The following is a 27,974-nucleotide window of genomic DNA, read 5'->3' as shown; positions in this document are numbered from 1 at the left end:
CTCAGCTAGTGCATTCACAAGCTGCATCTTCCCCGCACCCCCACCAGTGTTTCGCCACCTTTGTGTGTCATCCCCACATTGCAATACAATCCGCCTGCTTTACTTCTCAAATGCCCCCTGTTGTCCTTCCAATCAACCACTGGATTCCACTATTCTATGCCATTTTGGGGGCTACTATAAACATAATAGTCCCCTTGTGGTTCCCTGCTTTCAGGGTTACTGGTTCAGTAAGGTATATGGCGCCCTCCCCACCATGTGGGAATCATCAACTATTCAAACTTTAGGGGAAAAACCAGAAGTATGCGGCGAGACCGGTTGGAAAATAGCGGTCCTCCGATGAGCTCTGCAAAAAATCCAACAAACCACTGTCAGGGGGGTCTTCGGACCAGAACCGTCCTGTAGGGACGGGGAAGAAGGAGAGGCATCTTGAATGACCAAGAGGAACTGACAAGTTCCTTGGTAGGTCAGAGAAAGTTCTTCGGACTAATAGCGGTGGTGTCAGCCATATTCAAATGACCGCTCTGAAGATGGGGAAACTGGACTAAGTTTTTCAGCAGAAGCGGTATTGAAAAAGAATGTTGGAACTAGGTGAGTGATTGGCCAACTCACAGGTAAAAGAAAACTTTGAATTTGGACTTTAAAAGGGCCCTGAAGCTGAATTAGTGACTAATTGGCATTTGGGAAATATAATGGAGGAAGAAGGATAAAGCGGAGGTTAAAATACTAAGGCCCAAGAAGGTTCTTCTTTTTACATTTGGATTTGGAGAAATTAAAAATAATAAAAGGAAATGGCAGTTCGTCTTACTTGAACTGCATGTTTCAAAGAAGGTGTGGGAGGAGTAACCATTGGATATTAACCCAACCCTTTTGCCTAGGAGACTGAGGTAATCTTTCGAGGCCACACCTACGTTCCTCCTTCTGACCTCCCCAGATTAACCGATGGATTGTAGCAGAGCACCTGAAAGGAAGGACAGACAAAAAACAGCACAACACACATCCTTCCTGTCTGTTATCGCTTGACCACTGAGCTCAGGCCCCCCTTGGCGCCGGGCGCCCTACACCTGGGGGGAGTGACTCCTCCCATACCTTCTTTGAAACATGCAATTCAGGTAAGACCAACTGCCAGTTTCCGAAGTGAGGTGTGGGAGGAGTAACCATTGGGACATACCAAAGCTAGATGTCCTGGGAGGGAGCTAATGGGCCTGAGCCCCCAGAAAGTCAAGGACTCCTGCAAACACCCTCCTGCCAAAGGCAGCTTCCGCAGAGGCGTAAGCGTCTAGCCGGTAATGCCTAATGAAAGGCGAGGGAGAAGACCAGGCGGCGGCCCAGCATATCTCCTCTATGGGTACCTGGGTGGACCAGGCTGCTGAGGTGGCCGCACTTCTGGTGGAGTGCGCTGTGATGCCCTCTGGAACCTGAAGACCCCGTGCCCCGTAGGCCTGAGATATGGCCGCTCTAATCCACCTGCTAATGGTGGCCAGGGAAACCCTGGCCCCTCGGGTGGATGGCTGATAGGATACGAAGAAGGCTTCCAAATGCCTAAAGGGGGCCGTGCACTTCAAGTAAATGCGCAAGGCCCTTCTGACGTCCAATTTGTGCCAGGATCTCTCCCTATCCCTGGAGGGTTGCGAACAGAAATCCAGCAGTACTATCCCTGTGGAACGGAGAATTGACCTTGGGCATGAATGCGGGGTCCAGCCTGAGGATGACCCGGTTCTCTAGAAAGGTACAGAGATCCGCTCTGCTGGAGAGAGCGTTGATCTCAGATACTCTCCTGGCTGAGGTGATGGCAACCAGGAAGACGACCTTAAGGGTCAGAAACTGAAGGGAAACCTCCCTCAAACACTCAAATGGTGCCTCCGTCAAGGTCTGGAGGACCGTGGGTAGGTCTCAGGTGGGGAATCAATGGACCATTGGGGGTTTCAGATTCGCCGCACCCTTGAGGAAGCGCCTTAGGACCAGATATTGGGATAAGGGAAGAGCATTCACCCCCCCCCAGGACTGTAGAAAGGGCGGAGACCTGTCTTCTAAGGGTGCTAGGGGCCAAACCCTTCTCTAGTCCCTCCTGGAGGAAGTCCAGAACCTGTGGGACAGAGGCCGAAGCTGGGCGGAGGCCTTTAGCTCAGCACCAGTCAGCGAAGGCCACCCAGGAGGCATTGTAAATACGAGTGGTGAACTGTCTCCTGGATGCCTCCCCGGTCCTGATGACCTTCTCGGAAAAATGAGCCTCCCTCAGCTGCTCCCGCTCAATCACCAAACGGTCAGATGAAGCCACTCCGGATCCGGATGCTCCAGGGACCCCTGGCGTAGGGACCCTCCCCGCTGGGATCCTCCAATGGGGGGGCTGAGGACAGATCCACTAAGTCTGCTAGCCAGGGACGGCGTGGCCAGAAGGGAGCCACTAGAATGACCTCCGCTCCCTCTGACACCACCCTCCTCAGGACCCTGAGAATGAGGGGAAGGGGGGAAAGGCGTAGAGAAGACCTGGTGGCCATCTGCATCGAAGGACGTCCGTGTCCATGGCTCCCCTGGCCGGGAACCTCGATATGAATTTCAGCAGTTGGCATTCACTGGGGTCCAAAGAGATCCACCGTCTGGTGTCCGAACCTCTCGCAGATCTGTCAGAAGATTGAGGATGAAGCTGCCACTCCCCGTTGTCGATCGTCTCCCTGCTGAGCCAATCTGCCTGCTGGTTCTCTGTCCCGGAAATGTGCTCCGCTCTGATGGACTGGAGATATCTCTCTGCCCAGTTCCCCAGTCGCAGGGCCTCGTCGCGAAGTGCTTTGGAATGGGTGCCGCCCTGCCTGTTCACATGGGCCTTGGCTGCCATGTTGTCCGTCAGGACGAGGACATGATGCCGGGTCACCGTGCTCTTGAAGTGACAAAAGGCCAGGTGAATGGCCCTGAGCTCCAACCACACAGCAAAGAGAGAAATAGTGGAAAGAGACAAGGAAAAACCCTAGGGAAAACTACTCGAATGATAAAATTAAAAGTGAGAAAAAGGATTCAGAGGAAAAGATACAATAATTATAGAAATAAGAAAAAGAAAAAGAAGAAAATTAATAAGAAGTGGAGTCTTTGAGAGACCAAGAGAAAATGGTTAGAGGAGGAGGAAGGGAAATAAGGAACATATTAGTAGATTAAAGGGAATTGTATTATATTATTAATGGCATTTAGCCAATAAAGATGTAAGGGAATTAAAGTAACATTGTTAATTGTGGATAATTAGTTAAGTTAAATGTTCTCTATGTAAAAATTGAATTTGAGGATGTATGTTGCTTATAGTAAAACAGACCAACAGGTGAAATGTGAAATGATAATTTGGTTTAACTTTGAAGATAATTTAAATTAAGAGAGGAATATAAAATGTTAAAGAGTGGAATGGCGCATTTGAGAAACATACTTAGCGATGGAATTGGTACCAGAAATTAGGGTGTTTAGTGATATTGTTCATGTACTAAGAAGAAAATAAGTTTAAGTTAAAAATATGGAAAGAGAATAATATGGCTGAAATTGGAAACAGAGATGGGATGTAAAATGGATTATATATTTGAGAGGATGTAAAAGAAAAGACACAGACAGCACTTTGTTCATAAAATATATAAAAATTTGTAATAAAAAATAAAATCCTTGAAAAAAAACTTGTTCAAAACTTTATAGGCTGCCTCAATTTTTTAAATCTCCATCCCATATTTTCCACAATTCATTGGCTGACCAAGCTGCGGGTACAACCCTGGTCTACCAGGCAGTGAAGACCTCTTTGCTTCTGAGTGGGGCATTAACATCTCTACCCAGAGTGGTCAAAGGGGCAATGGTTCCACTTACCATTGGATCATCCTCCCCCTCACTGCCACTCTCATAGAGGACTAGGGTGGGCTTGTTGAGGGTCAAAGTTAACTCCCCCAGAGACCTCCATGACCTGTTGCACCACTCACGTCTCCTCCTTCACCTTCCTCAGCACCTTCTTGGCTTTCGGTTGTCTTGGAGCCCTTAGCACTGACATGGGCTGCAGGGTTAGGCAACTGGCTGCCTGATGGCCCTCTTTCCCACATTGGAACCTGGCTCCGGTAAGTTGCCGCAGACCCTCTTTTGGGGTAGAGGGAGGGGTTTGGGCCCCTTGCACACTGGCATGCATCTCTCTTGACCTTGACGGAGATGAACCTCATGCACTGCATATTGCCAGTATTCCAACAGGTTTAACTCTATTGTAGTCACCAGCTGGTACCAGATCCTGAGGTTGTTCGGGATTCCCCGGGGCAGGCAGTTTGGGTACACTTCCTTGTTTATTCTGTCTTGGAAGTGGTAGACCAACAAGCATTCCAGTCACCCCCTCAGCTTCTCAGTCAGGCTATGGAATTCCTGAATGTATTCGGTTACTTGGTCTATTCACCTGCCTTATTGTGCAGATCCCAGATTCCACGTGGCGGGCTTGTGCAGGATTTCCACATCTAGCTAGAAACTATCCGGGAAGGCATCCACATTCCCCAAATCCAGGCCCTTTTCATCATGGAGAAACATCACCCAGCCTGCTGCCTCTCCTTCTAGTATTTATGTCCACACAGACAACTTTGTATGGGTACATTGTTCCATATCGCTCCAAGTAGTTCCACACTTGGTTCAGGAAATAGGCTAGTTTCTCCAGCCACCTATTGAACATGACTTTCAAAGGCAGGGGTCCCGGACTAGTACATACACCAGTAGCAGCCTGTGGGACCACTTGAGCCTGAGCTCCTGCCACTGCAGGGATCCCTTGGGCTTGTCTTTGCGGCTGCCAGAGGGAAGGCAGCCACTCTACCGGCTCTTCCCAGTCCACAGCCCTGCTGGTCTTCCATTTGCTCCCTTGAGTCACGGCAACCCCAGGCAAGCTCAAGGGGAATTCTACTTCGGCTGCCTTCTCCAATCTGCTCAGCCATCGCATCTTTGGGTCAGGGCAAATGGATCCTGCCATGGCTCTTTCCTTAGAAACCAGGAGTCAGTAGCTATGAAGCTAAGGAAGCGAGTTCACAGGAAACTCTGGTGAGGTTGAAAAGGGCCTCTGGATTCTGGTGATTTATTTGCAAGAATCTGCTTGCTTTCTATATTTTTTATATAGATCAGTATTCCAAAGTCACCAAGAAGTTAATCTGACACCACCGCCACCACCCCGTTAGCTTCCCTCAATATTACTTACAGTGGCAGGTAGAGTCAGTGGCACACCAGGGGGTGGGTTGTCAGCTGAGGCCTGGATGGCATCAAGTACAGAGTATTCAAATCCAACTTTTCCTTTGTTTTTCAGAATGATCTCAGCCATACAGATGTGGTCAAAGGGCTTAGGAGAGAAGAGGGCAATTCTAATGTGAGACAGCACCTGCTTTTTGGCTGAAGCCCCCTTTTTGATTCCCTCACAACTCTTCACCAGGCAAGCTAGGAGGGATTTCTTCTACTAGACATACACAATGTTTCAATGTTAGGAACATTCAATGGGCTTAGATGCATAAGTGAGTTAACCCATGGATAGAGAGGGAGACCCAAAGTAATGAAAATATTATTCTGCAATGATGTTCAAGCAGCATAATTCCAAGAAATGCGGCCAAACCTTTAACTAGCATCAACTCATCCACTATTCAAATTGTTTCAATTTTCACCTCTGGAAAAACATAATATCATTTTATTTAGCTTGCTAACATATTTATATGTTTTTATATTTATATGCAAGTTCTGCCATTTCTGTATATTCACAGATGTCCCCCTCCCATCCCTCACTGAAAATTAGGGAGGGTCCCTTCTGAGACCTTTTCTTCCCACCTCCTTCTGGCTGCGATGAGCTGCAGGGAGAGTTGAAACACCCTGGCAGATGCTCTAGCAAACCCACTACAATCAGATACAATTGGAAATTCCCTATCAGTCAAAAACATTTCTAAGAACAGGAGGATTGATGCCAGATCATTTCAGCCTGGAAATTTTTCTATGATGTTATAGGCCAGTTCTTCAGAAATCCTCATAAAATGCTGAGACCCATGAAAAACACAAGACCATTTGATGTGTTTATGTAAAGACTGTGCCTGAAGGATGATTTCTAGAGCAGGAGTCCCATGCATCGGTAACCGGTCTGCAGCATGCCAGCAACCGGGCCATGCAAACAAGCAAAGCCCCATCTGCAAGATGCAGGCAGCAAGCGAAACCACGCCCCCAATGGTCCATGGAAAAAACTCTCTCCACAGAACTGCTCCCGGGTGCTCAAAAGTTTGGGGGCTGCTGTTCTAGAGAATAAAAGTATGATGAAAAAGAGGAGACCTAAAAGAGGATTGAGATCTCAACAGCAGTGTGTGTGTGTGTGTGTGTGTGTGTGTGTGTGTGTGTGTGTGTGTGTGTGTGTTCAATAAACAAACAGTACATTACACCTACCTGGAGCCCATAATCAATTTCCTTTTGGTCAAACACATAGTGAACAAGCGAGGCTTCACCCCGCAGCAGAATTTCATAGGTGGGGCCTCCCTCTACTTCACAGAGTGCTTTGACACAAGCAACAATGTTGGCATGGCCGTAGAAAGTAAATGACATTTGCTGGGTCTCGTTTGGCTGCAATGTTCCATATAGTGGCAGGATGTCAAAAACCTGATTGAGCAAGGAAGGAAGAGTCACTGCTCCATTGCACGGTGCCCTAGGATTGCTAGCTCTGCTGCCCATAAGTGGGCAATGCTGGATTTAAGCCTCCCATTCCCTCCAGAGTTTTGAGTTTCCTAACTTATTGCTGTTTGAACAAATGGGCATTGAACAAAAACAAAACAAAATCAAGTAGCAGCACAAGCATTTTTTCCCCTCTGAGAGATGGCACTAACAGAGAAACAGAGAAAGACAGATAACATGACAAGAATAATGAACATTTGTGGGCTTCTTGATGCTCTCTGAGCTTAATGGTTTTCCTTCAGAGTTTTCAAACCCAGGGAGCACCAAGGACCACAGTTCAACCTCAAGCTACAAATACTCTACGATAATGCCATTTCCCCAGTCCTCAATTATTGGTCCACTAATTATCCTACTGTAAAAGTAATGCTAAATGTGTGCAAGCAACAGTTCTCATAAAAGATGGCCCAAAGTCTATGAACTTTGCTTCTCTATGGTATCCCCATTGACCTTGAGGGTGCTCTTCTCATGGAATGGCAGAAGACTGCAAAGGAAGGAATGGCTATAAAAATAAGGTGGATTTTGTTTCTCGGACTATAGTTTTCTGGAGTGCTTCAGCCCTTACAAGAACTTGCAGCAATGTATTTGGCATAAAAAATATTGACAGGAAAATCAGAAATAACACTGGGTAAGAACATTCTGGATTCCAGCACAGAACAGGGGGTTTGACTCAAGGGCATTTTTCCATATTTTGATTCTTTCTGGGAAAAGCTCAAGAACTCCTAATAAACTTCTACATTTTTCAATACAAGGGCAATAAACCCTACCTTGCCTCTGGACTTATTCAGATCGTGAGCAGAAACCCAAGATTGAAACAAGAGCCTCTGGCCAGCTGGGAAAGGTCTGGAAGGCTCCCTGATCCAGCCCCAAGGAGAAGAATGGACCCTGCCTGAGAAAACCTCTTGAGGAAGACCCGCCTCTGTCCTGGGTCCCCATCCTCATCTGCAGAGTGACAGGGGGGCTTACTTCTTCCACGCCTGTCAAGTGTGGTTCCTCTGACTCTGCACACCACAGGACTTCTTGGATTCCTGCCTGGTTCTTCTCTGGAGCCTCCTGGTCTACTTCAGAAGTTTGCAAAAATAACTAGAAAACAAAGCACACATGATGTCCATCAAAAAAAGAATCCAACACAGAAAAGACAAACTCCCTTGCATACAGGATGTGTTTAGCTCACAAAATCTCTCAGCTTGGAGGCTTTCAAAAACTATACTAAAGACAATTTATCCACAGTTCATCACTGACAAGACATAAATGATGCAAAAATGGGACAGGATGTAAAGACTATTAAATTTCTGGATTACTCCACTACATCCAAAAGAACATAGAGGGCTCAGACTGAAAAGTCACCTAACATCCATGTGCTGTTGTCCAGTTGTCCAGGAATAGCTGGTTCCTGTCACCACAGAATTTCACTCAAAAGAACCATTTGCTTTCTTTAAGACGCTTATGCATTGGTCAGTATTCCAGTGGAAAGGGACAAGGCTCACTTCAAAGGACAAGGTTCACATCGATCATGATGAGAATTGTGAACATTACAGCCCAAACAGCAGGGCAATCTCATCTCTGATGAACTGAACAATTTCCTAGGTCTGCATCAATGAAGATGGCTTAGGTGCTCCTGGGCAGCCAGTGCAGAAGGTTTAGCAGAGCAGCAACCCACCCAGAGTTGACATCTTCTGCAGCAGCTGCAGCTTTAAATGAAATACACATTAAGGGTCTCACAGTAATCTCAACTGGAGGTGTAATTAGGACAAGCCCTAAATGAAGAGAACCAGGCTTCCCAAGGCCAAAGGTAGGACTTTTAGGAGTCAGTTTCCAAACTGAGCCACTAATAGATCTCTCCCAGACCCACCCCCTTGTAAGCACTGAGGCCTCCCCCCTCCAATGCCTTCATTGGAGGGCAAGAGATCAGAGGACGGAGACACAGGCAATTGCTAAACTATGCCAATAAACAAGCGAATATGGCAGGATAGAGGAGCTGAGTGGAACCAGTTCTGGCAGGCCTCTAGAAAGCTGACTGGCCCTTGCCATGCCCTGTAGTTTCCACCAACAGGACTCTTCCGGTGGCCATGATGCACCTTTTTCCCCCCTAAAAGAGGGTGAAAATTTGGGTGCATCTTATACACTGAATGTAGCCCCACCCATCCACCGGCCCCCACCCTTTGGTCTCTGCCTCCCAGCAATTTACCTCTTTGCAGCAGGGGGGGGGAGGCTTGTAGAGGCTACAATAAGCTATAGCAATCCCTGCAGCCTGTAACAGCTGGTGATAGGGAGAAATTAAAAGTGAAACTTGCTGTTTGCTCCAGTGGCAAATTGCTGGGAGACAGATTTTTTTTCTTGTGTTAATCAGACTGTTTGCTGCAAAGAGGCAAGTCAAAAATTAGAAATGCCTATAGAATGTTCAAATTATTAGACTTATTTTTTAAAGACTGTGTTATTACTATTCTAGACAATTTAACAAAATAAAGAAGCTTTTTAAAATAAATGCTTGATCTGAAAAAGGCCCAGTGCTATTGTTTTAAAAAGTGTTATTCTTTTAAATAGCAGAGAATAACCATACTTCCGGAAAGCACATCAATTTTAACAGCATCTGTACAAGTATAGTCTGAAATATAACACTACAAACAGTGTATATTGTCTGTACTCTTTGTTGCAAGGAGGCAAATTGCTGGGAGGCAGAGGCAGATATTTTTCCCTTGTTTTCCTCCCCAAAATTTAGGTGCGTCTTATACTCCGGAGCTTCTTATACTCCGTAAAATATGGTATCTACTGAAGAGGAATATTTTATTTATTTTTATTTATTTATAAAATTTATATGCCGCCCAATCCCGAAGGACTCCGGGCGGCTTACAAAAAAGAGAAAAAAAAAGAGAAAAAGGAAAAAACGGTTTAAAATCACAACACCACATACATTCATTCTAATCAGGGCTGGATCTCAACAGTGAGATCAACAGCCCCAGGCCTGCCGGAACAGCCAGGTTTTTACAGCTTTCCTGAGAGTGGGTATGGTCCGGATCTCTGGGGGTAGCTGATTCCAAAGAGTCAGAGCAGCCACAGAGAAGGCTCTCCTCCGGGAGCCCGCCAGCCGACACTGTCTAGCTGACGGCATCTGAAGGAGGCCCAATCTGTGGGATCTTACTGGCCATTGGGAGGTATGTGGCAGTAGGCGGTCTCGAAGGTACGCTGGCCCTAAGCCATGTATGTAGGGCTTTAAAGGTAATAACCAACACCTTGAATTGCATCCGGAGACCAATTGGTAGCCAGTGCAGCTCGCGGAGGACAGGTATAAAGTGGGTGTACCTCGGTGCACCCAATATCGCTCGCGCGGCCGCTTTCTGGACTAACTGCAGTCTCCAACGCTTTTCAATGGTAGCCCCATGTAGAGCGTGTTGCAATAATCCAGCCTTGAGGTGACAAGGGCGTGAGTAACTGTTTGTGAAGTCCCTCCCGATCCAAATAGGGCCGCAATTGGTGCACCAGACGAACCTGGGCAAAGGTCCCCCTGGTCACAGCCGATAGATGATGTTCCAGTTTCAGCTGCGAATCCAGGAGGACCCCCAAATTGCGGACCCTCTCTGAGGGGCGTAAATTTTCACCCCCCAGGGTTAAGGATGGACTGTCTAAGCTGTCCTTCGGGGGCAGTATCCAAAGCCACTCAGTCTTATCGGGATTGAGCACAAGTTTGTTCACCCCCATCCAGATCCTAACAGCCTCTAGGCATCGGCACATCATGTCCGCCGCTACACTGAGCTGGCATGGGGCAGAAAGATACAGTTGAGTATCATCTGCGTATTGGTGGTACTTTACCCCATGCTGTTGCATGATCTCACCCAGTGGCTTCATGTAGATGTTAAATAGGAGGGGGACAAGACCGAACCCTGTGGCACACCACATTTGAGGGGCCTAGGGGTCGACCTTTGCCCCCCGACCAACACCGACTGCGACCTGTCAGAGAGGTAAGAGGAGAAGCACCGTAAAACGCTGCCTCTCACTCCCACCTCCCCTAGGCGTCACAGAAGGATACCATGGTCGATGGTATCGAAGGCCGCTGAGAGGTCAAGAAGCACCAGGATAGAGGAATGTCCTCTATCCCTGGCCCGCCAGAGATCATCGGTCAGGGCGACCAAAGCGGTTTCCGTGCTGTACCCAGGCCTGAAACCGGACTGAAAGGAGTCTAGATAATCCATTTCATTCAAGGTCCGTCGGAGTTGAAGCGCCACCACCTTCTCAACAACCTTCCCCAAAAAAGGAAGGTCGGAGACAGGACTATAGTTTTCCAAAATAGCTGGGTCCAGGAAAGGTGTCTTGAGGAGGGGTCTTACCACTGCTTCCTTTAATGGTTGCGGGAAAAACCCCTCCTGCAAAGATGCGTTAGTAATCGTCTGGAGCCAGCCTCGTGTCACCTCTCTGCTGGTCGAAACCAGCCAGGAGGGGACGGGTCCAATAAACAGGTGGAGCACTCATCGCTCCCATGGCCTTGTCCACTTCAGGGGTGACAAATTCGAACTCATCCCAGAAAATCTTATTAAGACTAACTCTCGGCATCTCGGCTGGTACTGCCCAAGCGGAGTCCAGGTCTGTCCGAATCTGAGTGATTTTATCCAACAGAAACTGAACGAACTCCTCAGCTCTTCCCTGCAGGGGTTCCTCCGCCTCCTCCTCTTTCAGGAGGGAGCGGGTCACCCTAAACAGGGTGGCTGGGCGAGATTCCGTGGACGCAATAAGAGCGGAAAAATGTGTACATTTTGCTGCCCGTATCGCCACTAGGTAAGTCCTGATAAAGGCTCTTAATAGTGATCGATCAGATTCGGAGTTACTAGCCCTCCAACGTCACTCTAGGCATCTCTTTTGGCGCTTCATCTCCCGGAGTTCCTCGGTAAACCAAGGTGCCCTCCTGAATCCACTGCCGCGGAGAGGCCTCAAAGGCGCAATCCGATCCAATGCTTCAGCCGCTGCAACGTTCCAGGCAGCGACCAAAGACTCGGTCGGATTGCGGACAAGGGAGTCAGGTATCTCTCCAAGCTCCCTCTGAAATTCCTCCGGGTCCATCAGGCGCCTGGGGCGGAACCACTTAGTCGGCTCCACCTCCCTGCAATGGGGGAGTAGTGTCCTGAAGTCAAGCCTCAGCAAGGAGTGATCTGACCATGACAAGGGCGAGGTCTCTATTCCCCTTAACTCGAGATCACGTCTCCACTGCCCCGAGAGAAATACAAGGTCAAGCGTGTGTCCTGCTCTATGAGTTGGACCCTGAACTACCTGGGTCAAGTCCATGGTTGTCATGGAAGCCATGAACTCCTGTGCCCCATCTGAGTGTTCACCAAGAGATGGCAGATTAAAGTCCCCCAGTACCATTAGTCTGGGGAACTCCACTGGCAACCCGGCTACTGCCTCTAGCAGCACAGGCAGGGCTGTCATGACGCAGCTGGGGGGTAGGTACGTCAATAGCAAGCCCAATTGAACCCCTAGGTCCAACTTCAAGAGGAGAGACTCACACCCCATAATCTCTGGGGCAGGGATCCTGCGAGGAACTAACGACCTTTGGACGATAACTGCTACTCCTCCACCCCTTCTCTGGTGTCGTGGTTGGTGGAGCACCTGGAACCCATGTGGGCACATTTCTGAGAGGGGGACTCCTCCCTCTTGGCCCAGCCAGGTTTCGGTTATACATGCCAGGTCTGCCTCCTCGTCTAATATTAAATCCCGGACGAGGAGAGCTTTGTTCACAACTGACCTGGCATTTAGCAGCAACAACCTGAGACCAGGGCCCTGAACTCCTCTGCCACCAGGTCCTTGAGTTGAGCCTGAGGGGTCGGAACAAGGAATCACTGTAATGTAGCGAGTCCTTCTTCCCCAGTAATGGCTAGCTCTACAGCTCCTGTCATATCTGCCCCTCCCAGTCGTAACCGGAATGCTCCAACATCCCCCCATCCCCGTAGCCCCAACCTCCCCCATAGCCCCCATTCTTCCCGACAAGCCACGCATACCATTCACTCCAGGACGGGAGGTGAGTCTGGCCCCCCATCCACTTCTGCTTCTGCACTCATGGAGGGGATTCCATAGATTAGGCCTCCTCCGAATTCCATCAGCCGGCCAATGTCGACTGGCAACTACCCGGAGGAGAGCCTTCTCGGTGGCTGCTCCGACCCTCTGGAACGAACTCCCCATGGAGATTCGTACCCTCACCACCCTCCAGACCTTCCGCATAGCCCTTAAAACCTGGCTGTTCTGACAGGCCTGGGGCTAAAGACTTTAACCCCACTCGAATGGTATGACTGTTGTGCTTTTTTAACGGTGTATTGTTTTCATGTTTGTAACTTGTCTGTTTTTCCCCTTCCCTTATATTGTGAGCCGCCCTGAGTCCCCCCAGGGAAAAGGGCGGCATACAAATAAAGTAATCTAATCTAATCTAATCCAGGTCGCACTCCCGATCCTATCATACTCACCAATCAAACACTCTCTTCAGACACACCCACAATAGTTATTAAAACACAATAATACAATAATTAAATTAAAAGTGGGCACATTCTCTCTCACATTCATATACTCATACACTCAACAAACCAGCTAAAAATGCAGTTCCTAAATTGATGGTAATTAAAATAATTTAGGAACGGTAAAAAGATTGGAAGTCACGATCAATGGTTCCGAACGGGCTCTCCTCTGCTGTTTCCCGCAGCCTGGCCCGAAACCGGGCCCTCGTCCGAGCTCCGCAGGGAAGGCGCTCAGTGCGAGTCCGAGGCAGCTGGAGCTGGTAGTAGTTTGGGGGGGGGGGGTTCCTCGTTCTTCTCCCCTGCGGGCCCTGGAAGTAGTGCAGGAAGTCTGAGGTGGCTGGGGCAGCTGGCGATAGTTGGGGGGGCAGGCTCCCCGTCCTCCTCCTCGTCCTTGTCCTCCCTCTCTGTGGGGGCCGTGTGTCACAAGAGCAGCATGTAAAGCAGTTGGTATGGCAAAGGTTCCCCATGGCCTGGCACGCTTGGCTGGCCCCATATACCCCCTTTCCACACTCGATACAAATAGAAGAGGAAGCAGATTTTGACCCACAGAAAATTGGCCTGTGTCGTTACCTGTATCTCAGGCATAATCTGTACATCATTCACAGGTTCTTTAACATGTTCTTTAACAGAAATCTCTTCTCCACTTGCACAGCTGGTATTTTCTTCTCCAGCTGTTTTTCTAGAGATAATTTAATGGGAGAGAAATATAAAGTATATTGCTCAAAACAGTTGGGAGTATAGAAGAAGCATTAAGCTTCTGTAATGCCAAGAATGACATCTATATGTTTGCATTAGTTATTGAAATTAACTAATTGTATAAATATATTAGTATATAATTGTATATTATATCAGTATATAATAAATATACATTAAAATATTTGCTCCAGTTGAAAATTTCAAACACCAGCATAAATGTAAAGGTAAAGATTTCCCCTGCCCACCTGTGTCCAATTCTTCAGGAGCCAAGGTGGCGCAGTGGTTAAATGCAGCACTGCAAGCTACTGCTAGATCAGCAGGTCAGCGGTTCAAATCTCACCGGCTCAGGGTTGACTCAGCCTTCCATCCTTCCGAGGTGGGTAAAATGAGGACCCAGATTGTTGGGGGCAATATGCTGACTCTCTGTAAACCGCTTAGAGAGGCCTGAAAGGCCTATGAAGCGGTATATAAGTCTACTGCTAAGTCTACTGCTATCTTCGGGGTGGGGCTCATATAACATCAAAGAATCAGTTCCTTACCAGCGACACCCCCCCCTTTTTTTTGCGTCTTCATTCAAGCATGCAATTTTTCCATCTCATAGGGAACCTTCTAAAGATAGAAATTTTTCACAGGAAGTATTTTTCAGCCCATAGGCTCATAGGTAATATTCAGTTTAATTTATTTACTGAATTTATAAATCTGCTCCATAATTTCTAAAAACAATAAACTCTTTAAATATGCAATAAACTAAAAACAAACACCTCCTCATCCCAGTTTTTCTCTCACTGATGCAGAGGCTGCTTTTTTGATCAACGGATGCCATTTCACACAATCAAATGCAGCAACTGGATCCAACTGAATAATTTTCATCACCACATTAATTGTGTCTTGGTATTTGCCATTGGTGTTAAAGTGGTGAACAGCGCAGGAAATGGTGTGGGGTGAATGGAATGGCTGTGAGTTGGTAGAAATTTGCTTTGGCCACATACTCACTTGTGTCCAAATTGTGTACTAGAGATCACAGACCCTGAACATGTTAAGAACATTTGCTTGTGACTGCACCCCAATGCCTGCACCTCCCCAGTCCTACAACTCTAAGGTCTTTACTGTCAAAGAATCATAGCTATAATAAGCTAACTTAAAAATAAAGAATAAACTGAAGAAAACAATAATAATCAATTTTCCTCAGCACTATTGATAGGATCCAAAGAGTGCCATCCAAATGATGCAACTGCTTTGAGTATTAACAAAATAATAAGAGTTGGAAGGAACCTTGGAGGTCTTCTAGTCCAACCCCTGCTCAAACAGGAGACACTCTACCATTCCAGATAAAGAGTGTCCAGTCTCTTCTTAAAAAAACTACAACTTCTGGAAGGAAGCTGATCCACTATTAGTTCTAGGTTGATTCGCCCCTTGATTAGTTTCCATCCATTGCTTCTTTAAAAAGAAACTTCATTAAAAAAGAACTGCATGGCATAGTTAAAAAAGGAACATGGAGCATTATTTCCTGCCAAAAACGTCCTTTCCCATAGAAGATTCTCAATAGAATTTCAGCACAAATTCAGAATCCATACGTGTGAAAAATACTGCTTCAATTCATTTCCAGGTATAATATAAGTAAATGTCTATGTATAATGTCAGCTTGTTTTTAAGGTTTATCTTTAGACTAAAACAAAGAGAAAGATAACTCTAGCAAGAAAGGCCACACTGTATTCCCCCGCACCTAGTGGTCCACATCAGTGTATCTATTTGTGCAAAACTATGTCTGTAGTGACATAGCCTTACACTTTCAACTTGAAAAAGAGCTGAGGCCAACCCTGCAACCGGAATGTCAGACTCCCCATCTGGGATCAAGAGCTGAAGGTGCTGGGTTTGGGCAGAGCTTCTTCCCTGCTCCCTGAGCGCCCACCTGTTGCAAGCTCTCTGGCCACTTCAGAGGCTCCCTGGCAATAGCACCTGCCTGAGACCAGGGGCTTCTTCCTCAGGTATTTCTATCAACACTGGCAGAAGCATCTCTTTGCACAGAAAGGGATGAGGTGAGGAAAACCCTTGTGAGGACACTCATTCTCAGCCATAGCCAGGTTTTGCCCCCATATTATTGTGGCCAAATATGAAATTAGTGATTTAGCTTATGAAAAAATACATGGCTCTGAGGGTCATAGGCAGCATTTAAAGCAGCCTTATCCCTGGCCCTCACTATTGTGGCCCACCATCCTGATCTTGGCACTTTCTGAGCCTCTTGGCACATGCCCACACCACCCCCTTTGCCTTTCCACTTTGCCCAACCCTTTCTCCAGAGAGCCTGCTGGAGAGGCACAAAGGTATTCCTTATTAAGGCCACCTTCTTGGCTTTTGGTGGATTTGTGGCATACAAACCTGATGGAATCCTTGTGAATCTTGCACCTTGGGGGGCTTTGTGGTGGCTTCAGGATCTCCTGCTCTTCTGTCCTTTTCTGGGCACGAAGAGGCCGAATGTTTTCAGAGCTGAACCTGAGAAAAAAAGGAATCTTTGGGAAGGGAGAGGGGCTAATTTGGATCTCCACAGGATGCTACCGGAGGGAACAGGATGGGTTAGGGAGTAAGGCAAGGGGGTGTTCAGAATGCATGGATCTTTCTAGAGAGAAGACTTGTGGGTGAGGATGGATGCTGCAATGGCTGGAAATCTCAGAGAGGAAAAAGCAGAAGCAACAAAATTGTCACCAATACAAAAAACAAAAAAACTTGCTCTTAAAAGCCCAGAAAAATTCAGATTATTTTGTAGGGTATAAGGTATCCAAAGCATCACAGTGATTTATGAGTGATATCTGATATTCTGCCTTCAGGTGCTTTGGAGAATAAGTCAACTTCCTCTTCTCTGTGATAGTCTCTCAAATATTGGAACACTGCTGTCTTCTCTCTCCAGTTCATTTATTCATTTATTCATTAACTGGACATACCCAATTCCTCCAACTGTTCTTCATATATTTCAGCCTCCAGCCCCCTAACCATTTTTTTTCTTCTTCTCTGCACTCTTTCCAGAGTCTCAACATGTTGTTTATATTGTGGTAATCAAATCTGGATGCAATATTCCTAGCATAGATTATTGAAAGATAACAATGGACAGTTTGCAATTATCAAGGAAAAATTACCATTTACTATGGTTTATGCTCTGAATCAGGGCTAAGAACAATTTCTTAGGAAGTTATTTAAAAGATTAATAAAAGTTAGGATATAGATTTTATTTATTTATATTCTTATTAAATTTATCTGTCAACCATTTTGCTGTTTGGGGCGACTAATTTTCCACTCACTTCTTTAGGATGCACTAGATAATTTAATTACTTGAAATTATTGTGAAGGGCAGCATTACACAAAGCCTTGAGCTGTTTAGCAGAGTTAATCCAAGTGCTTCCTGTAATCTTTCCAACAAGAATTCATGCTGGGCCTGCTTCTACTTTCCCAGGGAATTTGTATGCTGCTTATCTTGCTGAAGGCAACTCAAGATGAATAATTTATTTTTCTTTCTTCATTTAAAACATTTATATAGCTGCCTGCCCTATACCAAACTCTGAGTTTTTCTTTTTGTAGCCATAGAGTAAGAGATATTTGTGTAATCACATTTGCATTTTGCTGCAAGAAAATGAACTAATTTATCCTTTTTTCCTGCACCCTTGTCTTTCTTTCTTTCTTTCCCCTTTTTTCTTTCTTTCCTCTATATTGGTTTTTGTTAGTTTTCATCTTCCCTATACGTTTATAAAGAGGGGGTGGAAGGGACACACACACACAGAAAGAGAAAGAGAGAAAGAGAGAGAGAAAGAGAGAAAGAGAGAGAGAGAGAGAGAGAGAGAGAGAGAGAGAGAGAGAGAGAGACTGCCAGCTGGTGACTGCTGCCTGAAATTGAAAGGTTTTGCTGCTTTTATTTGCTTCCTAAGTAGCTCCAGTAAGCATGCTACGTAAAGAGTCAGCTCTAGCTGATTCCTTTCTCTGTGAATTTCTATTATGTGCCCTCATATTCCCTTGTAACCCCTTCATCTCTAATGAATGTAAGTACAAATATCTATTTTCTTCTTGCTAATTATCCTAGCACCAGCAAAAGAAATTTGAAGTAAAACCATAAACACAGATCAAGTCATGTCATTTTTTTCACTTAATGCCCACTTTGATCATGTTACTGGGCCCCATTGTGATTGCTAAATGAGAATTACCTGTACTAAAGAAGAAAAATAAATGCTATGAAAACTGCTGCAAACTCAGACATGAGAAACGTGCTACTTGTAGGATCTGGATGTTCAAAACTAGATCTTTTAGAGCTTATCCTAGAATACTTTTCTTAATACACAGTGAATCATGTGCTATGACTAACTAGAAATCAGGCAAAATTCCAGAGTATGTGAAGGCTGGTACCTGATAAAGGATTCACGGTCATCTGTCAGGAAGGACCAGCGATATTTGATAAGAAGGGGACTGTAGTTGCTCATACTGATCTCATGGATAACTTCTGTGTCATTCAAGATGCAGCCAAAATTGAGATCCATTGTTTGGAAGTGGAGGTTTGGAAAATGCACTTCTCCCCGGAGATCGACATAGTCCACATGAGGATGCTCCAAGTAACGCAAAACGAGAATCTCTTCTGATACTCGACTACAAAGGTCATCTCTATAGGCGGGGTTAAACCTGACTGAAAGATGATGTATCTCTCCAATATCCATCTTTAAAGGCTAAATTGGAATCAAAGTTAAATATACATTAGTGATTAATTTGGGAACGATGGGTTTAGTGCATGTTCTGAAATGGCTAAAACTACCTTGAGGGCATTCTAGGTAAAGAATGAAATGGGAGCTCTCTTTTTTCCAGTTACGTATCTATCTATAATAAATTTCAATTGGCCTCCCAACTCCAGTAGACTCTGAATGGACTGAAGCACTTAGCAGAAGTCAGATAGGGGGAAGAGCGGGAGGAAGCCAAGGATGTGGGCAGCAGCTAATGGGGGCGTGGGGGGGGGGGAACGACAGAAAGCAATGGAAAGATAAGGGGGGACATTTATTGGAATGCCTTGATTCACCAAACTTGTAAAGCTGCCCAACTCCATAAGGTCTCTGACTGGGGTATAGTATTAGGAACAGATTAGCATAATTAACAAATCTGAAAATATATATTACAATGATATGAAAATATAGATTATGATAATATGTTACACTAAAGAGGGGTGAGTCACACCAACTTTTCCTACTCACCTTGGGTGGCTCTGAGATCCCTGCAGGTTTGATTCTGCCCCAAACCATAAGCAACAAAAATGTTCTGTCAAACCAAAATTTGCTTGCTTTGGTTTTGAATCAAAACACATTCTGTTTCCTGCACATTCCTTAAGTGTAGTTTTCTATACTCGTACTATAATCAACACTGTCTCTCTAGCATACAAGACAGGATGTGGATTGAATTCAGATGGAGGACAGTTCTCTTACCTGCTCAGGAGCTGGAATCTTTTTGTGATTCGCATCACAGAGGGCAAAGGGCTCGTGCAAAGAAAGGACAACCCTGAGTGGCAAAGATGAAACATTCTTCAAGAACAGAGGCTTGTACTGTGCGGTCAAAAGATCACTGGGGTTCTGGAGAAAAAAACAGAAAGACTGAGCAAGAATCAAACACACAGGCAAGTGCTATGCACAAAATAAGGAAGAATCACAATATGATAGAGTTAGAAAGAGCCACTGAAGTTCAGTCTATTACTTAGTGCATGAACTGATCAGTGGCCCATGGCAATTAATGAAGGACTACTAGATTTTTAAAATATTTTTGAAGAATATTGATGCCTTGGGTACCACCAGACTAATTATGATGCAACTCTTCCTTGCTCAAGGGTATCTGTCCAGCACATCGCATGTTTGGTGCTGTCAAGCATGGAGACTGGATGGAGAAAGAGGGGGAATAGTGTCTTCGACAGGGGAGGAGGAAGGGGGGAAAAGAAAAGAAAAATGGCTGTACAAATGATGAATAGGTAATTACCAAAATATATGAATGCTTGCTGAAAATTGAAATAGAGGATGTGCACATGAAATAATCTATAATAAACTGGGTTAAGACCTTTGGGCATAGCTTACTGTTGGAGCAGTAGGAAAATATGTGGTTAACAAGATGAAAATTCACATTATGTTATAACCCAAAAGATAATTTTTACAAAATGATGTACTTTTGGTATATGACTCCAGAAAAGGTATCTAGAATGCATAAAAGTATCTCAAGTTTATATTGGAAATGTGGACAACATAAAGGATTATTTTTAAGCAAATCTGCCTTAAAATTGGTTGCCCTTTCCCCTCCTTGGAAGAGCTTTATAGCTCCCGTTGCCTTCAGAAAGTTCGAAACATTCTTAAAGATCCATCTCATCCTAGGCACCCTTTTTTTAAACTATTACCATGTGACAGATGATACAGGACAATAAAAACATGGACAAATAAGCTGAAGTCTATCCCAGAGCAGTAACTATGTTGAACTTTATGTGTGCATACACACATTTCCCATGCTTTTCTGGGCTATAAAATTAAAATTTAGAGGTACTCACCTTCTTTCCAAGCAGCCTTTGAGCTCAACACTCAAAACCCCTTTAAAACCCTATTCCAAATGGTCCAGGGAAATCTACCCACAGACTCAGTGGGTCTGCTGCCAGCAAGGGAAGCTTACTTGGGCCAGGTCCATTGGTTAGGTTAGCTTGGAGTCCCATTTCTGTAGTGCCAAATTATTGGAAGAAATGTCCTTCTGGGTTCAGTTCCAAGTGAGGACAAAAGACACTGGGTTCATGGAAGTTGATTGGAAAGAAGCTTTATTGATGATGGATAGGACCACACACTGGTGGGGGGAAAGGGGGATACCAAAGTGTACCAAATTAGTGAAGCACTATGTCTTGCAGTACTTACAGATGCACGGACAAATGTTTGGGGAGAAGGAATCATCAACTTGGTGATAGTAACATCTTAACCAGTCTTTTATAGGAGCATTGAAACTGGAGAGAACATATTGCAGAGTACTGTATATACTCGAGTATAAGCCTAGTTTTTCAGCCCACTTTTTGGGCTGAAAAAAGCCGCCTCGGCTTATACTCGAGTCAGTGAAAAATTTGCCCGAAATGGAGGAGAAAAGGGGGCGGGGCCATGCCGCTGGGTGACACTCGTGAATGGCCCAGTGCCCCTGTGAGTTTCCCCTCCCTCTGTGTCAGTTTGCTGCGCAGCGCGCACCGCACCATCCCCCCTCCTCACGTTCTAATGTAATGCAGGGCTGTCTTACGATTCCCCTTCCTCCCCCTCCTGCCGCTCTGCAACGATGTCCCACCTCCTCCTTGTTATGGCAAGCAGCCACATAGCGATGTCCCACCTCCTCTGGTACAGTGATCCAATGATAGGAATCACTGTGCCGTGTGTCATAGGAGGCGGGACATCGCTCCCGCGGCTGCACGGGACATCATCATCACAGCGGGACATCAGCATCATGAGGTGAGTGAAGTATTTCATTGAATACACCGCTAGTTTACTGTTTTTCTTTGAAATAAATATTCAAAAACATTATTGGTATCTATTTTTATTTTTGAAATTTACCGGTAGCTGCTGCATTTCCCACCCTAGGCTTATACTCGAGTCAATAACTTTTCCAGTTTTTTGTGGTAAAATTAGGTGCCTCGGCTTATATTCGGGTCGGCCTATACTCGAGTATATACGGTATATCAGCAATAAAATATGTGCAGTTTCAGAGAAAATTGAGAGTGGCAAAGTATTTGCTGTGCTGACTGACGATGCAAGTAATATGAAAGCTGCATGGGAAATCATAATGGACAAGTATCCACATATTACTAGAAAGGGATGGGTATCTCATGGATTAAGGTTCTTTTTTCTTCTTTTTTCAGCAATCCGTGCATCTGAATCACACACTGCACTTTTGTCAGAAATTCCTAACCACGTGGCTATGATAAAAACACGTTTTTGAAAACCTAAGTGCATCTCCACTTACAACTGGTGAAAAAAAGTACAGTGAAAGATTTTATTAAGAAACAGGAAGAATTTTGTTGCACCATGCTGCTGAAAATCTACTGTATCTAAGATTCAAAGCAGTGGTGTGAGTGATAGGAATACAGCTGCTGCATTTGACTGGATTATGAAACAAGCTGCACACTTAGGATTTGATGTTGGAAAAGTACTTTCAAATGTTGCAGAATATAGAACACCTTCCGGGATTTGGGCCAGAAATGCATTCTGGGATTCTGCAAAACATCTCCTTCCTGCAACATGGTGGCAAGGTCTCTGCATCATACAACCTCTGACACCTCTTGCATCTCACTTACTGCAGATTCCTTCATTTTCTGCTGCATATGAAAGAATCTGGTCTAGGTTTTGTAATATTCATGACAAACCAAGAAACAAACTGACCTGTGAAAGGGTAGAAAAGCTTGTTTCAATCCATGCAAATGAAAGTTTTTAGAAGTCCATAAGAAAAATGACAAAGAGGTAGAAGAGACCACTTGGAAAATGAGATCAGTAGTTCAGAAAATGAGATAGCGAATAAACAGCATGTATGTGTTATGTCTTCTGGTTTTTTTTTAAAGCACCACTCAAAAGGTAAACCTTCTATTGAGCTTCAATATTGAGGTGGACCTAACTTTATTTGCTATTGGTGCTAAGGGGCAAACCTGATTATTTTTTATGTTGATGGTTTCTTAATTTTTGGGTTGCTTTTGAGGGAAAAGGGGGTGGTTACCTGTTTTATTGCAAGGCTAATACATATATATATACTGCATTCCACACAATTTGTAAAACTACTCCACACTGATTTTTTTTTTCTATTTTTCCAAAATTTCTATTTTTTCCGGGAAAAATTTTTTTTTTTCTCATGGCCTCAAAATTTCCAGAAATTTTACATCTCTAATTGCGGGGCCAATTGGCAAAAGAAAGCACAGGACAGTATAGGTTGGCAGAAGAAGACTTTCATCCTGCAATGAATAGACAATTATGATGATTGTCATCATGACGATCACTGTCACGAGGACGAGGATGATATAAGATGCCACTACTTATCTGCATAGGTATCTTAATATCCAGAAAAAAAATCCCCCTCATTTTTCAAGTCCTGATCATGTATGTATCAGCTCCTATCCTGACTCTACCCAACAACACCTGCAATCTTTCCAAGGACTCAGGATTCTAATGTCCCAGGGACAGAGGGAACAAGCTCACAGAATTCTAGCCTTTGGGTTAGTCTGATGTCAAAAGCCAGAAGGATGTCATGTTATTAAAGCACTCACCTTCTCCACATGGAAAGTAACTGCTCTGGAGGAAATCTGCAGAACTGGCGCGATGAATTCACAAGTGACATCAACCTTCATGATGCGTTCTTTTCCAGACTGCTTCCCTATGATCGCATGGCACAGCAATCTCTCCTTTACCAACTGTTCAGGCAAAGAGCAGCAGAATGAACATGGCTGAGCCAGCTGGTCAGAAACCCTGTGGGTCCCTTGGAAATGCCTGCTTCGGTCAGTTTGCCACCCAAACCTCCCGATCACCAGGTGCTCTGCCCAGCACTGATTACTCTGAGGACTGACTACATTTCTTCACTTTTACTATACAAGGCTTGGAGCTGAAACAATGAGATAATCTGCCTCCATTAGGAAGCTATTCCCCCATTAGCCTCCTGCGAGCACCTTCGTTCTCTAGATCAAAGTCTCCAACTTTGGCAACTTTAAGACTTGTGCAATTTCCAGAATTCCCCAGCCAGCTATAATCTTTAAAGTAGGGCTCTCCAATCTTGTCAACTTGTGGATTTCAACTCCCAGAATTTCTCAGCCATCCATGCTGCTGAGGAATTCTGGGACTTCACGTCCACAAGTTTTAAAATTGACACGGTTAGAAACCCCCACTCTAGAGCAGTGTTTTGCAACCAGGCATGTTAAGATGTGTGGACTTCAACTCCTAGAATACCTGGGAGTTGAAATCCCATAAGTCTTTTTTTTTAAATATATCTTTATTTTCAAAACAAACATACAAATCCTCCTTCTTTACATACTGCAGAAAGTGTATCAGTTGGTTACAAAAGGCTTTTGTGCATCTCTTCCATCGTCATCAAATATAATTCATATTAACTGTTAATATCTTAACTCGGATATTTATTATATTACCATCATCATACCTCCACTTTTATTTGACTATGATTATTTAAACGTCCTTCATCATAAAATATACCAAGATTGAATACATAACCACATACTGACATTTCATTTACTTATTTATAAAATCCTCCATTAACATTAAATCCTCATATCCTATTCTAGCTAAACATCCATAATATTTAATACCAAAATTTTCTAATCCCTCTTTCCAAATCCGTTTACCATTTACATCCAATTCCCTTATATTACACCCATACATGTATATAATTTATTATCATTATCCTTTCTTTATTTAACTATATCCTATATCATAACATTTTCCCTCCTAATAATTAAAACTTAGCTGTGTCTAATTTTGTTCTTCTTTTTTATTGTTATTATTATTAATAACCTTTATATATAGTCCAAAAGAATTTCTAACCTTCCCTTCATGGGTAACATTCAATATTCATATCCAATTATTACTTATCATAACACTACACATTGTATACATTACTATCATTATCAATTTTTATTTAACTATACCTATTGTCACTAAGTTTAACTAAGTTTAGCTAGTTTTAAATTATACTCTTCCATCTATCAACCTGTATCTTTCCAATAGCAAAACAATCTAATGTCTTCTGCCATTTGTGGATCCAGTCCTCCAAACATCCTCTTGATCAAATCTGTATGGACTCCTCTTAGCAACTCCTTGCTTGTAATATCTCTCATGTAGTCTTGATGCCCTCTTTCTGTTTCCTTATTCAGCTTGTCTTTAATTATCAGCAGTGTTATCAAATATATTTGCAATTAGTATTTCATAGTCCATAGATTCTTTAATGTTTTCTTCTTCTTCCAAGTCCTGTCCTTTGAAATAAATTTTCTCTACATTTAATTCCTCTTTCAATATTCCATTCTTTCTTTTTTCAGAAATAAACCAATTGCCATGAATATCACAAGTTTAATCTCTTTATATTCGTCTTCCATTTCAGTTTTTTGAATTTCAATCTCATTTTGTATTTGAAAAACATCCTATTTTATTGTTAGATGCTCCAAATATTCCAATTTTCTCTCAATTTTTTCCTCTGTATTTAATAATTTTGCAGTTCTGAAAGTATTCCTTGCAAATTCAAAGACTCTGCATACGCCATATTCATACACAGTTACACAGCGAAAACAAACTTCAAAGGGACAGCTGTGGAATCTTATCAGATCTTAAGCCAAACAGCCAGGCAATAAAACCTTGCAATGCCGAAGTCAAAACAATCAATCTGTACCTTGCAGAAAGTCACAAAGAAATGTTAGAAGAAGAAAGCTTAATCCATCCATTTGAAAAAGGTTTGCTTAGATTCAATCCATGTAAATAGGATTTAAAAAATAAGATAACCATTACATTACAAAGATCAATTTCGCCACTAAGTTCTTCTATTTTTTGATTTAAGTTGGTTTTTAGGTTTTATAGGCAGTCTGCTTTTTTAAAACAATAAAAGTTTCTCACCAGTTGAAAACACTCTCTTTTTCCACTTTGTTCCTTTCTGAGGCCGCCCTGACTTTGTCAGTCTTGACTGGAATTTTTATTACCGGCTCGAAGATCTTTTCTTGCTTCTTTCGGAGATTTTGCGATATCCCCGAGATCAGCAAGACGTAATCTTCCTATTCACCATCTCTTCTGGATGATTTAGGTCCGTTGGGACCCCCCAGTAATAAAAGTGTCAACTGCGATCTCAGAGCTTTGAGATCGCACATCGTCTCTTCACGGCTTCGGCCCCGCCCTCCGAAATCCCATAAGTCTTAAAGTTGCCAAGTTTGGAGAGTTCTGCTCTACTAATCAAGAGAATCCCTTCCCAACTCTGCCTGCTTTTGCTGGCCAGTCCTACTTGAAACCAAACTGCCCAGAAAAAACAACAGGTTCATCCTAGTTGCTGTTGCCCATTTCTCCCTGGCACATACAATACAATACAATAGCAGAGTTGGAAGGGACTTTGGAGGTCTTCTAGTCCAACCCCCTGCCTAGGCAGGAAACCCTATACCGTTTCAGACAAATAGCTATCCAACATCTTCTTAAACACTTCCAGTGTTGGGGCATTCACAACTTCTGGAGGCAAGCTGTTCCACTGATTAATTGTTCTAACTGTCAGAAAATTTCTCCTCAGTTCTAAGTTGCTTCTCTCCTTGATTAGTTTCCATCCATTGCTTCTTGTTCTATCCTCACGTGCCTTGGAAAATAGTTTGACTCCCTCTTCTTTCTGGCAACCCCTGAGATATTGGAACACTGCTATCATGTCTCCCCTGGTCCTTCTTTCTATTAAACTAGACATACCCAGTTCCTGCAACCGTTCTTCATAGGTTTTAGTCTCCAGTCCTCTAATCATCTTTGTTGCTCTTCTCTGCACTCTTTCTAGAATTTCCATATCTTTTCTACATCGTGGTGACCAAAACTGAATGCAGAATTCCAAGTGTGGCCTTACCAAGGCATAAAGTGATATTAACACTTCACGTGATCTTGATTCTATTCCTCTGTTTATGCAGCCTAGAACTGTATTGGCTTTTTTGGCCACTGCTGCACACTGCTGGCTCATATTTAAATGGTTGTAGACTAGGGCCTTCTTGTAAATGTTTTGGAATGAAGATGCTTTCTGCCATCTCAGTGGGAAGGGCTTCCTCCACAGGAAGCCTCTGCTATCCATTCCTAACACCTGCTCAGGAAGGCCCTCAACACTAACCCTGGACCACAGACAGGCCCTATTGAATGGTGTCCCAGATTGAAAAGGTCTCCTTCATTCATCAGCTGAAGGAGATTTTCTCAGGGCTCCAGGAGTAAGAGCAAGTTACATCATTTCCCAGTAGGAGATATAAAGATACAAATTGTAGCAGCATATTCATCTCAGAATAAAGAGGAAAAGAAAACTCTGGGTACTTAAAACTCACAGATACAGTTTAAAAACCAGAAAAGCAATAGCAATAGCAATAGTTAGACTTATATACTGCTTCATAGGGCTTTCAGCCCTCTCTAAGTGGTTTACAGAGTCAGCATATTGCCCCCACAGTCTGGGTCCTCATTTCACCCACCTCGGAAGGATGGAAGGCTGAGTCAACCTTGAGCCGGTGAAATTTGAACTGCTGAACTGCAGATAACTGTCAGCTGAAGTGGCCTGCAGTACTGCACCCTAACCACCTCGGCTCTTAAGGTGAATGAAACACAGACAGGCAAAAAAACAGAGCATGTTATCCAATAATATTTATAACTTTACTTGAGTGGTTCTTTTAAGGTGACCTATGGCACTTATAGCAACTAAGTCCCTTTGGGTGACTCAAGAAGCAACTGGGCTTTCTATGTTTTTTCCTTGAAGATGTTTTACTTCTCATCCAAAATTGAAAAAGCTTCTTGAATGAGAAGCAAAATGTTTTGAACAAAAAAAAGTAAAAAAGTTATCTTTTGAAACAAACCTTTGAGACAACCATGATCTGGATGAACAAGAATCTCCATAGACATACAACAGCTAAGTAAGGCCTGATTGTCCTGATCAAATAATTCTAGCAATTGCAGTCCCTTGGCCTTTTCAGAAGTTGTTGAGCATTCCCAGAACCTGAAGTGCCATTCCATCAATCAAAGGGATGCTTTGCATCACAGAGATTAGAAGGAACTCTAGAGATCACCTGCCCACAAGGATAGGATCCTGAAGAATACCTTGGGAACGTCAGAAGATCCTTCCAGGACCATGTCCATACTCTTTCCTGGGGCCAGTTCCATTCTCAGTGGCTGAAGCTTGAACACAGGACCTTGAGATTCTGTCTTTGAGGGGATGGTCTGGCTCTTGGTGTTGTTGCTGATGGCAGGGAGTGTGTTGTGCTGGCGAAATGGGGCAAAACCTTCAGTCATCCAATAAAGCTGATGGGTGCGACGCCCACAGTTGGTGATCTTGAAACGATAGCAGCACGGATCCAAACTAGCAAAGTGACAGAAGGCAGGCCTATTATACAATTCCATTTCAAAGGAAGCAACCAGATGCAAAATATAG

At 44.1% G+C, this 27,974-nt stretch overlaps 1 protein-coding gene across 1 annotated transcript in view; it reads right to left on the bottom strand.

The window, feature by feature from the left end:
• Nucleotides 1–27,974, bottom strand: part of HYDIN (HYDIN axonemal central pair apparatus protein) — a 269,552-nt gene that overhangs the window by 163,960 nt on the left and 77,618 nt on the right. The window contains exons 19-27 of the mRNA XM_032231077.1: nt 27,644–27,902; nt 23,113–23,256; nt 19,292–19,435; nt 18,234–18,547; nt 16,227–16,340; nt 13,725–13,833; nt 7,630–7,746; nt 6,385–6,594; nt 5,171–5,308 (exon numbers count right to left, since the gene is read on the bottom strand). Of these exons, the coding sequence (XP_032086968.1) occupies nt 5,171–5,308; nt 6,385–6,594; nt 7,630–7,746; nt 13,725–13,833; nt 16,227–16,340; nt 18,234–18,547; nt 19,292–19,435; nt 23,113–23,256; nt 27,644–27,902 (1,549 nt within the window). The remainder of the gene's footprint in view (nt 1–5,170; nt 5,309–6,384; nt 6,595–7,629; nt 7,747–13,724; nt 13,834–16,226; nt 16,341–18,233; nt 18,548–19,291; nt 19,436–23,112; nt 23,257–27,643; nt 27,903–27,974) is intronic.

The sequence above is a fragment of the Thamnophis elegans genome, chromosome 14 (assembly GCF_009769535.1).
Source record: "Thamnophis elegans isolate rThaEle1 chromosome 14, rThaEle1.pri, whole genome shotgun sequence".
Taxonomy (NCBI): domain Eukaryota; kingdom Metazoa; phylum Chordata; class Lepidosauria; order Squamata; family Colubridae; genus Thamnophis; species Thamnophis elegans.
This window is presented reverse-complemented; position numbering and strand designations above follow the sequence as displayed.